General features: G+C 49.5%; 1 protein-coding gene across 1 annotated transcript in view; it reads right to left on the bottom strand.

Moving 5' to 3' along the window:
• ERO1A (endoplasmic reticulum oxidoreductase 1 alpha) overlaps positions 1-9283 on the bottom strand; it is a 39284-nt gene extending 30001 nt beyond the window's left edge. Inside the window, 2 exon segments of the mRNA XM_028723647.2 lie at positions 8904-9073; positions 9076-9283. Of these exon segments, the coding sequence (XP_028579480.2) occupies positions 8904-9073; positions 9076-9268 (363 nt within the window). The 5' untranslated portion in view covers positions 9269-9283.
• Positions 9284-12661: the final 3378 nt, after the last annotated feature.

Genomic DNA, 12661 nt, shown 5'->3' with positions numbered 1-12661 from the left:
GAAAGTACTTTACATACTCGATCCAGGTCACCTTTCAAACAAACCTACCGGGGTAAATTAAATGCTACACAGAGGTGTGTGTAATGAAACCCCAACTTTAAAAAAAGTAAGTAAAAGCATCATCAAGAGGCTGCGATTTTGAGTGGCAGAGGGGCTCAACTCTGGCTACTTCCCCCTGCCCCCCCCAAAAAATATCACCCTGCCCCACCTGATAGCCCCACACTTTAAGCTTTATATTTAGCTTCACTACGGCATAATTTTAGAAAGTACCTTATGTGGCAGGACAAGGACCTACAGGGTTATAAAGACTAGGACTAGCCGCCTAAGAAACAGTTTCTATCCAATGCAATTTTGGTTTTAAACGCAGTGTAAGATACTCTCTATAGGAGTATATTGAATTTAATGATGGGGTATCAGAGTTTTTAGGGGGTTAACCAGGCTGGGATAGCTGGGGTAGCAGGCTTGTTGGTTTTTGAATGTCTGATGTAAAAATTTTTCAACTTCATTGTTCTGTATGGGACAATGACAATAAAGATTATCGTATCATATCATATGTGATGGAAGTGTCCTATCTATCCTGCAAAGTCTTTAGATAATTATTTTTTTAATATAACATTGGTACTACTACAGTGGTACCTCGGATTACATACGCTTCAGGTTACATGCGCTTCAGGTTACACACTCCGCTAACCCAGAAATAGTGCTTCAGGTTAAGAACTTTGCTTCAGGATAAGAACAGAAATCGGGCTCTGGTGGCGTGGCAGCAGCGGGAGGCCCCATTAGCTAAAGTGGTGCTTCAGGTTAAGAACAGTTTCAGGTTAAGAACAGACCTCCGGAACGAATTTAACCTGAGGTACCACTGTACAGGTTACAGGAGTACACCAAACCTTCTAATGCATACTATATTTATGATTCAGCTCAGCCTGAAATTGAATTGCAGCAGCAATAAGAAGAAGAAGAAGAAGAAGAAGAAGAAGAAGAAGAAGAAGAAGAAGAAGAAGAAGAAGAAGAAGAAGAAGAAGAAGAATAGGCTTCAATGCATGCAGGAAATTGCCCCTCTCTGGAGCCTTGCCATTCAAAGAAAAAGCTTTCAGGTCACTTTTTCTGCCCTGCCATTGTTGGCATGAGATCCCAAACGTGATGCAACACCCCCTGTGGAAGCTGAGTTCGAGAAGCTTTTATGAGCGCAGTTGCTTCCGGCAAAGGAAACTTCAGAGGTGGCCTGGCAGCACGTAGGCAGGAAGGAAGTTGCCAAACGCCAGAGAGATGCAAATCCCAGCCTGCTTCTTATTCAACCTCTCCTTGTACTTCCTAGTCAAATGCAAAGCGTTGCCAACTGGGCCAACCCTCCTAAATGGCCAGGACTGTTGTTGACACAGCCTGCCAATCCGGCACCTGTTCACCTGCTGTGTTCCAGGTGGCCGGTTTAGCTGGCTGGGTTTTTCAAATGCATGGCTTTTCCAATCTCATTGAAGACGGAGAAGGTGTGTATCCCAGGGGTAGGCAAACGTAAGGCCCGGGGGCCGGATCCAGCCCAATCGCCTTCTCAATCCGGCCCGTAGGTGTGTGTATGCTTTTCCAATCTCATTGAAGACGGAGAAGGTGTGTATTCCAGGGGTAGGCAAACGTAAGGCCCGGGGGCCGGATCCAGCCCAATCGCCTTCTCAATCCAGCCCGCGGACGGTCCGGGAATCAGCGTGTTTTCACATGAGTAGAATATGCCCTTTTATTTAAAATACATCTCTGGGTTGTTTGTTGGGCCTGCCTGGTGTTTTAACATTTAATTTTAAATACAGCGGACGCTCTGGTTGCGAACGTGATCCGTGTGGAATGCATGTTCACAACCCGCGTCTGCGCAGGCGCACGTTGCGATTCAGCGCTTCTGCGCATGCGCAAAGCATGATTTAGCGCTTCTGCACATGCGCAACTGCCGAAACCCGGAAGTAACCCATTCCAGTACTTCCGGGTTTCAGCCGTCTGCAACCCAAAAAAACGCAACCTGAATCGGGTATAACCCAAGGTATGGCTGTAAAAGAATATGTGCTTTTATTTAAAATACATCTCTGGCTTATTTGTGGGGAATAGGAATTCGTTCATATTTCCCCCCCCCCAAATATAGTCCGGCCCCCCCACAAGGTTTGAGGGACAGTGGACCGGCCCCCTGCTGAAAAAGTTTGCTGACCCCTGGTGTATCCCCTCTATACCTCTAAGACAGTGTTTCCCAACCTTTTTTGGGCAAAGGCACACGGAGGTAGGCTGGTGTGCCGTGGGAGGGAGGCGGGCGAGTCGGGCGGCGAGCACACGCGGGGCGGCGAGCGAGCTCCCTCCCACATCCCATCGCCGCTCGCTTCGGCCGGCCTACTGGGCTGTCGCAGGCGGAAGGCCTGCGCATGCGCGAGGTTTTCGCGCCTTCCTCCAGTAGGCCGGCCGAAGCGAGCGGCGATGGGATGTGGGAGGGAGCTCGCTCGCCGCCCCGTGTGTGCTCGCCGCCGCCGCCCCGCCTCTCGCCGCCCGAGTCGCCCGCCTCCCTCCCACGGAACACAAGGCAACGTTCCGCCGCACAGTAGTGTGCCACGGAACACCGGTTGGGAAACACTGCTCTAAGATACATACACACATTCTCTTTCTCTCCAGGAAAGAAGGAATCTGCTCCCCTCCCCTCCCAGCCTTGCAAATGAGTCACCCAGCAGACACACCGGCTGGCAGCAAGGCACTTTTGCACAGACGCACAACACATAATTAACTTGCAGAATGCACTCCCTGGAGATGTGGCAACAGCACAATAGCTTGGGTGTGATGTTCAAACGAAAGGATGAGTCAGAACGCAAGGTCTGTTAGGCCCCCCCCCCGCCCCCAACTAAATTGAGCCTCTATGGTCAGTGCCAGTGTACCTAAAGATGCTGGATTCAGATGCTGGGCAGAAAACAGGACGCATTTTCATCATGGCCAACTGGAGAAATTTAGCTGTCACCTGACAGAAAAAGGACACTGGGCATACCTAGCTCTGACCAAGCAAAGCGATCTTTAGCTTCTAATTCACCAGACCGATCAACTAAATAAAGAATTTATTATTTTTTATCGCTCGCCACCAACAAAATATGCGTATGTTTTTATTTTTTAAATGTTTTTGGCATCTATTTTGTATTATTTTATTATTATTCATTTATTGAATTTATATCCTGCCCTTCCTCCCGAAGGAGTTTTTAACGCCGTTGTATTTTTATTTCTCTCTCTCCCAAGGCGTACACTATATTCTCACAACAACCCTGCAAGGCTTGTCACTCAGGCAAGAGGCGATTCAAAACCAGGCCTGCTTAAAATATAGAATGCTTTCTGAAATATGAAAGGAAGTCAAGTTGCAATTTAAGGAAATGGAATCCCGTCCTCCTCTATCAGCTTCTACAATTGCAAGTTGCTCCCAGTGGTGAATTAGCGAAAGCTTTTGGGCACAATAGGGACGCGGGTGGCGCTGTGGGTTAAACCACAGAGCCTAGGACTTGCTGATCAGAAGGTCGGCGGTTCGAATCCCCGCGACGGGGTGAGCTCCTGTTGCTCGGTCCCAGCTGCTGCCAACCTAGCAGTTCGAAAGCACGTCAAAGTGCAAGTAGATAAACAGGTACCACTCCAGCAGGAAGGTAAACAGCATTTCCATGTGCTGCTCTGGTTTGCCAGAAGTGGCTTGGTCATGCTGGCCACATGACCCGGAAGCTGTAGGCCGGCTCCCTCGGCCAATAAAGCGAGATGAGCGCCGCAACCCCAGAGTCGGCCACGACTGGACCTAATGGTCAGGGGTCCCTTTACCTTTACCTTTGGGCACAATCCTGACTGCCCATCCTGTCGGAGCGACCTTATGGAGCATGGCAGCTGCAACAGAAGGTGGAGGTTATGATGACTGTGAGACCGGTTTGGGATCCACCAGATCCCAGGCTAGCTCAGTCCCACCCCTGCCCTTGGAACGTCCCATTTTAGGACTTTTCACTGGGCCCTACTGGGGGGTGGGTGGTCAGGGTATATATCCCACCTGGGCCTCCCAGTTGCCCACGTTCATGTAATCATAGAAGATCAGCTAGCCCAACTGAATGAAATGCAAGAATCACACCTTGGGAGATCACTTGCGTCCAGCCCAGGAAATCTCGGAAGCGGCTTTGCAGCACACAGGTCAGAGAGGAAGTTTCCAAACGCCAGAGAGATCCTAAACCTGACATGCTTCCTGTTCAAGATCAATGCCGGATTTGCGCATAGCTGTCAACCTTCCCCTTTTTTTGCGGGAAATTCCCTTATTCCAGCGCCGTTTCCCGCTGCTATCCCGGATGGTTAGATATCCCGTAGACTGTCCCCGGGACAGGTGAGGCTGCTGATCCCTTATTTTCAAATCTGAAAGTTGACAGCTATGGATTTGCGTATAAGCTAAACAAGCTAAAGCTTAAAGGTAAAGGGACCCCTGACCATTAGGTCCAGTCGTGGCCGACTCTGGGGTTGCAGCACTCATCTCGCTTTATTGGCTGAGGGAGCCGGCGTACAGCTTCCGGGTCATGTGGCCAGAATGACCAAGCCGCTTCTGGCGAACCAGAGCAGCACAAGGAAACGCCGTTTACCTTCCCGCCGGAGTGGTACCTATTTATCTACTTGCACTTTGATGTGCTTTCGAACTGCTAGGTTGGCAGGAGCAGGGACCGAGCAACGGGAACTCACCCCGTCGCGGGGATTTGAACTGCCGACCTTCTGATCAGCAAGTCCTAGGCTCTGTGGTTTAACCCACAGCGCCACCCACGTCCCTTTTAAGCTATAGCTTAGGGGGCCCCCAAAACAAATTTAAAGGGGGGGAAAACCTGGATGTACAGTCATACCTCGGGCTGAAGTAGATTCAAGTTAAGTATTTTCGGGTTGTGCTCCGTGGCGACCTGGAAGTAACGGAGCACGTTACTTTCGGGTTCCGCCGCTCGCGCACGCACTGACCCTCAAAATGACATCACGTGCATGTGCGAAATCGGTGAAACGCGACCTGCGCATGTTACGTTAACTTCAGGATGCGAACAGGGCTCCGGAATGTATCCCGTTCGTATCCAGAGGTTGTTGTTGTTGTTGTTGTTGTTTAGTCGTGTCCGACTCTTCGTGACCCCATGGACCAGAGCACGCCAGGCACTCCTGTCTTCCACTGCCTCCCGCAGTTTGGTATCCAGAGGTACCACTGTACATTTCCAAAATATAGGATAAAAAACAAATAAAATAAAACCTACATACAGCAACAGTGTTTTGTGTTGTGTAGGCTCCTATGATGTAAGTCATGGGCCCTGCCTGCTAGCCTGCTCTCTAAAATATCACACATTTTGTTATGTGCAAATTAGGTCCATAAACACCATATAGCATATATTCAACACAAAAAACAGCGACAATTTGTTGTTGACAAAGCACAGCTGTACATAGAAAGGGCCCCATTACTTTCAGTGGCTTAGGGCAGGCTTCCTCAGCCTTGGCCCTCCAGATGTTTTTGGCCTACAACTCCCATGATCCCTAGCTAGCAGAACCAGTGGTCAGGGATGATGGGAATTGGTCTCAAAACATCTGGAGGGCAGAGGTTGAGAAAGCCTGCCTTAGGGCCTCATCAAACCTAAATCTGGCTCTGTTCAAGATGTTAAGTTATAAAGCCCTAAAGCAGAGCTTTCCAAATGGTGTGTCGCGACACATTGGTGTGTCGGCTGGAGTGTGTAGGTGTGTCGAATGAATGCTCCCTGCATTCCTCCCGGGGCTGGAAAGAGGTTAGTTTAATCTCCGGTTTGCTAGTAAAACTGAATTACTGTGTCGCGAAATGATGCGGGTCTAAAAAAGTGAAAAGTCTGGAAAGCTCTGCCCTAAAACAACCAGGGACCCAAATATTCAGCAGGTGTTTCTCCCATGTTGGTTTTGCCTTTGCCTCGGGATCTTTGGGGGGGTGTTCCCACTGAGAAGGTCAGTAGTTCGAATCCCCGCGACGGGGTGAGCTCCCGTCGCTCAGTCCCTGCTCCTGCCCACCTAGCAGTTTGAAAGCACATCAAAGTGCAAGTAGATAAATAGGTACCACTCTGGTGGGAAGATAAACGGCGTTTCCGTGCGCTACTCTGGTTCGCCAGAAGCGGCTTAGTCATGCTGGCCACATGATCTGGAAGCTGTATGCCGGCTCCCTCGGCCAATAAAGCGAGATGAGCGCCGCAACCCCAAAGTCGGCTACGACTGGGCCTAATGGTCAGGGGTCCCTTTACCTTTACTTTCCCACCCACAGCAAAGGGCAACCCCCAATGGCCAAGCGCAACGGCAGGACCCTAGCTTTGGAAAGACCTGCCCTGTCTCGAACCCGTGTCAATCTCTATCTAGCAGTTGCTGAGGATGCACACTTTTTCGCAACCTTTTCTCACGCTGGCCAACCAGATGCCACTTCTGGGAAACCGGCAATCAGGATTCGAACACAAGACCCCTCTCCCTTCCCGTGGCTACCAGCAACTGACTTCCAGAAGCATTGCTGTCTCTGTTTGGCCACTCCATTATTTTTGCTCTCGTTTCATGGCAATCACATGCAGAATGTTCTTGCAGGGTTTTTTTTTTTATGATCAATGTGAATTTATGATCTATGCAACCCAGCCTGGGTGGGATCTTTTGGCTAAAGGGTAAATAAATCCCCCAGCTCAATGGCAACTTAGGGGCAACTTCTCAAGAGTAAATACATTTACGAGGGAGATTTCTCCTGGGTAAATACAGCCCACAGGGAGGGGTTTTCCACCAGCCAGCGCAGTCTAGTATTGTCTACCACCCAGGAAAGGACACATTTCAGAACGGCTGGCGTAATTGCTCACACGCCACGCCACCTCTGTTTACACCTTCCGCATTTCCTTCTCCACCACACTGTCATTTGCACATTAAGAGAGTTCAAAAGAACATATTAAAGAACTCCAGGTACACACACACACACACAGAGAGAGAGAGAGAGAGAAAGCATTGCAAGTGACAGAGGAATAACTTATTAGTCTTAGTCACCCCCTATAAAAAGAACTCAGCAAATAGATAGAGGAGAAGGCCATGGAGAAAATACGGAGAAATTACTGTTGCGGCTAAAATGGCAAGCATTGTTAATTCAAGAAAAGCTGGACAGGAGATCAGAGTCAAACCAGGAGGATATGGGGCAACGACTGTCTGCATACAGGACTACAACTCTATGGGCGGCATTCAGTGAAGCAGTCCTGTTAGTGCAAGATTTCTAATTGCACCACAGAACTGTTCGCTTGCATCCTCTCCAAAGCCTGCTCCAGAGGTTTTCAGGGGAACCCCCAAAACAAATTTAAGGGATGCACAGAGAAAGGACGGAAAGGTGGATACCACCTTATGCATCCGATTTCATTTTGCAAAAGGCACATAGGCAAAATATTAGAAAACTGAGACAGGAATCTATCCCAGCCTTCCCTAAGCTGGTGAGTTAGGGATGCCCAAAGCAAGAAAAGGGCACGAGGTTGGGAAAAGCTGCAATACTAGGTCTGGTCCCCTCCTCAGTCAAAGACTGAGCAAGCAGTTTGAAGCCTGATCCACTAGGAAGTACCGGGAGATTCTCTGAAATAACAGGGTTGCCATAAGGCAGTCTGGCTCTGTTCCATTAAGGTGAGTGCTGCAGGTGATGTCTGGGGCAGGATGAGGGCTGAACAGGGCTTGGAATGTACAAAGTAACAATGAAGAGGAGCAGGGGTAGGGAACCTAAGGCCCAGGGGCAGGATGCAGCCCAATCGCCTTCTAAATCCGGCCCGCGGGTGGTCCAGGAATCAGCGTGTTTTTAAATGAGTAGAATGTGTCCTTTTATTTAAAATGCATTTCTGGGTTATGTGGGGCATAGGAATTTGTTCATACTTTTTTCATAATACAGTGGTACCTCAGGTTAAGTAAAAAGGTAAAGGTAAAGGTACCCCTGCCCGTACGGGCCAGTCTTGCCAGACTTCTTAACCTGAAACTGTTCTTAACCTGAAGCACCACTTTAGCTAATGGGGCCTCCTGCTGCTGCCGGAGCATGACTTCTGTTCTTAACCCGAGGTACTATTTCCGGGTTAGCGGAGTCTGTAACCTGAAGGTACCACTGTACTGTATACTCCGGCCCACCAAATGGTTTGAGGGACGGTGGACTGGCCCCCGGCTGAAAAAGGTGGTTATTATTATTATTATTATTATTATTATTATTATTATTACACTTTTAGGGGTCTCAGCTTCTTCAGTCAACGGCAACACTTCCCAAGGCAGGGCGTAACCCCAGTTCTTGCCTTTCTTCACCCCTTCCTTCTTCCCAAAGGCACCAAGGCTCTGCCACCCCGTGCGCGCTTCCTGAAAATCCCTCTTCGGGATTTACCGCTGCGTATGTTTAGGATCGCACTGCCGGTTGTCGGCAGGTTGCGCCCTGGGAGTTCCCTGCTCTCGTTGAAAGAAGGCAGGCGCAATCAGCAGCCGGTGTAAGGAGCAGCGCCTTTGGGACTGAGGACACGCCGAGGAGCTGAACCGCCACCGCAAGTCTCATTAAGCAATGCAAATCATCAATGAATAATGTAATTAAGGAGAAGGAGATCAACAGTGATTTGCGTCTCCTAAAGACTAACGAGAGAAGCTCAGCCAAAAAGCAAAAAAACCTTTCCAAGGGGAGGCGCGTGGAGACGGAAACGCGACCCCCGAACGTCTCCAACCCATCACCAATTCAGCTCCTGAATCCAGGCCGCCATCGTGCCCTGAGCATGTGCAGAGTGCCTTCAGAGGATGGGGGCTCCGGGACCAGTTCTCCCCCTCGGCTGTTTACAGCGCAACCCGAACCCCCAACCGGATCGGATCCCTTTCCTCTGGAGCAAGCGCCGCGGCGCTGCGTTTTTACGCACCAGGCGCGCCCCGGGACCGGCGGCAGCGACACTCACCTGGCAGAAGCAGCGCTGCTCGGCGGAGCCCGGCGGTTGCGCGCAAGTTGCGCAGCCCAGGAGGAGAGGCACGAGGAAGGCGAGAAGCGGCTGCATGGCTGCGCGCGAGTAATGTGGCTCTGCCGGGTAGCTCAGCTCCGAAGCGCCGGCGGCGGGGCGGCTCCGTCCCGCCTCCTGCCTCCGCCTCCTGCCGGTGGACGTGCGGCCCGGCCCGCAGGCGAGGAGCGGCGCGGCCGGCGGGTTTCCCCGGCCTGATCTGGCCCGGCCTCATTGGAGGAGGAAGCCGCCCGGCCCCGCCTGGCAGGCGCGCCGGACGTTGCCAGGCGCACGCTTGCTCCCGAGGAAGCCGCATGCGTGCACTGCATCACCCGGCGCTCTTTTGGAGCGGCCGCGAGCCTTCATTGGAGCCCATTTGATTCCCTCCCCCTCTTTCTTTTTCCTTTTTCCTTTCTCCTCCTGTGATGAGGCTGCGTTTCAATATTTAATGTTTCAGTATTTTAATTGTTGTATTTTAATCTTGTTTTTAAGTTGTATTCATTCAACTTGTTTTTATTATTGCTTGGTAGCCGCCCTGAGCCCGGCTTTGGCTGGGGAGGGCGGGCTATAAATAAAAATTATTGTTGTTGTTGTTGTTATTCATTCGGTTTGCCGAATTAAATGGGAATGGAAATGGTAGAACGCAAACAAAAGCATACATTTCCTACAGAGACACGAAAAGCTATCCAATTTCAGAAGCGCTGGGGAAGGCAGCAATTCAGATGTCCAGGAAACAACGTTTAGAATGCAGCCCTGCATAGTGACGTTTTTAATGTTTGGTGGTTTATTATGTTTTTATATTATGTTGGAAGCTGCCCAGAGTAGGCAACCCAGTCAGATGGGTGAGGTAATAATAATAATAATAATAATAATAATAATAATAATAATAATAATAATAATAATAATAAATTGTTGTTGTTGTATTTCAGGAGGGAGGAGCCCAGGAGGAGGTGATGGCTTTCAAAGAGAAAGGCTTATGGATGGCTGCTAGCCACAGTTGGAGGCAGGAAATGCTTCTGAATACTAATCGTTGGAATGGAAACCACAGCAAGGGAGAAAGGGCTCTTGTGGCTGAACCCTGCTCCCTGGTTTCCCACAGGCACCTGGTTGTGAGAAGAGGATGCTGGAAAAAATGGGCCGGGTTCTTATTGTGGCTACTAGCCACTATGGCTGTGGCCCCATCTGCACTGTGCATACAGCAACTTTAAATAATCATGGCTTCCCCAAAGAATCCCCAGGGCTGTGATTTATTTATTATTTCATAAACTCTATATACCACTTGGTTTTTTTAAATATTATAATAATTAATAATAATATAATATAACAATGATGATATAATAATAATAAATAATAATTTATTATTTATAGCCCCACCCATCTGGCTGGGTTTCCCGAGCTACTCTGGGTGGCTTCCAACAAAATATTAAAAATATATTAAAACATCAGTCATTAAAAACTTTTCTAAATAGGGCTGCCTTCAGATGTCTTCTAAAAGTCAGATACAGTGATACCTCAGGTTACAGACGCTTCAAGTTACAGACTCCGCTAACCCAGAAACAGTACCTCGGGTTAAGAACTTCGCTTCAGGATGAGAACAGAAATGGTGCTCCGTTGGCGCAGCAGCAGCGGGAGGCCCCATTAGCTAAAGTGGTGCTTCAGGTTAAGAACAGTTTCAGGTTAAGAACGGACCTCTGGAACGAATTAAGTTCTTAGCCTGAGGTACCACAGTAGTTGTTTATTTCTTTGTCATCTGATGGGAGGGCGTTCCACAAGGCGGGAGCCGCTACCGAGAAGGCCCTCTGCCTGGTTCCCTGTAACCTCACTTCTCACAGTGAGGGAACTGCCAGAAGGCCCTCAGAGCTGGGCCTCAGTGTCCAGGCTGAACGATGTGGATGGAGATGCTCCTTCAGATATACTGGGCTTTTGAGGTCATTTAGGGCTTTAAAGGTCAGCACCAACACTTTGAATTGTGCCCGGAAACATACTGGGAGCCAATGTAGGTCTTTCAGGACCGGTGTTATGTGGTCTTGGCGGCCACTCCCAGTCACCAGTCTAGCTGCCGCATTCTGGATTAGTTGTAGTTTCTGGGTCACCTTCAAAGGTAGCCCCATGTTGAGCGCATTGGAGTAGTCATGGGAGCCAATGTATGTCTTTCAGGACCGATGTTATGTGGTCTCAGCGGCCGCTCCCAGTCACCAGTCTAGCTGCCGCATTCTGAAAAACAGCTTCAACATGGTTTGCAAAAAGGATAAAACAATAAAATTATTAGGAAAAGCAACCAAAAAATTCCAAAAATTAACGTCAGCAATAAATGAGGGGTGGAATCTTCAATATAAACAGGTATTCCGTGGCACCTGTAACAGGGCCAGTTCTGCAGATTAAACTGGATGAGTGGGCATTTGTGGGGTAAGGTGACCTCATAGTTAAACTGGTCCCCAGCGCTTTGTAGACTAGCACCTTGAGTTTGACCTTGTCGTTTGTTACAGGTGCGGTGAGCAGCTGAGAGACGCCTATTCCCTCCCCAGATCTACAATTCCCAGAGAGGTTTGAACAATCAATCCCTCTTCCCAGGGAACTCTCCGGGAGTTGTAGAGCAGGGAGGGGAACCGGGTCTCCTAACAACAGTCTTAACAAACTACAGGTCCCAGGATTCTATGGGAGAATCCATGCCTGTTTAGAATGGTATGTAAAAGTAAAGGGACCCCTGACCATTAGGTCCAGTCGTGACCGACTCTGGGGTTGTGGCGCTCATCTCACTTTATTGGCTGAGGGAGCCGGTCATGTGGCCAGCATGACTAAGCCGCTTCTGGCGAACCAGAGCAGCGCACGGAAACGCCGTTTGCCTTCCCGCTGCAGTGGTACCTATTGATCTACTTGCACTTTGACGTGCTTTCGAACTGCTAGGTTGGCAGGAGCAGGGACCGAGCAACGGGAGCTCACCCCGTCGCAGGGATTCGAACCGCTGACCTTCTGATCGGCAAGTCCTAGGCTCTGTGGTTTAGTCCACAGTGCCACCCGAGTCCCTTAGAAAATGGTATGGTGGTGTTTTAAATGTATAGTTGGATGGGGACTCCGCCCTTGGAGTCAGTTTTGCTGGGAAACAGATGCTTTTGGTCCTGTTTTGGGGAACATAAAAAGAGCCTGCGGGATCAGGCCAAGAGCGCGTCTACTCCTGTGTAAGCATGCATCAAATGGCCACCTTAATTCTAAGAAGACACACATTGGCATGCATTTACTGCCCAGTCTTATGCCTGCTTAAACTCCACTGAGTTCAACAGAGCTTGCTCACAGGTAACTGAGTACACAAGGGTGGAATTGGTCCTGGGATTTGGTTGTGGGTCACAATTTGGGCAGCCAGCATTGGAAAGAAAGCACACCCTGGAATTGTGAGATGCCGGGGACTGTGTGCTGCAATGAGCAATCTTTGCATCAGCTCTTAAGTGCAACTGTGTGGGCCAACTTGCTGAGGCATCAGGGTGTGTTAATGATTAATAGCAGAGCTGTGAATGTACCGGCTGGTCTATCAAGGACAGCTCACCTGCAGATTGGATAAATGCAAATTAGAAGGAACTATCATAAGGTGGATACACAACCAGTTGGGAGGTAGCCACACCCATCGGGTAGTAATTTATAAGTCCCTGTCATTCCAGGTGGAGGTGATAACCCATGCAGAGCCATCTTTCCCATTGGTCTTAGTGGTTCGCTGCGCCAGGGTGCCGGCC

This window comes from Podarcis muralis, chromosome 1, assembly GCF_964188315.1.
Source record: "Podarcis muralis chromosome 1, rPodMur119.hap1.1, whole genome shotgun sequence".
Classification (NCBI taxonomy): domain Eukaryota; kingdom Metazoa; phylum Chordata; class Lepidosauria; order Squamata; family Lacertidae; genus Podarcis; species Podarcis muralis.
Note: the sequence above shows the minus strand (reverse complement) of the source record. Positions and strands in the feature narration are given on the sequence as shown.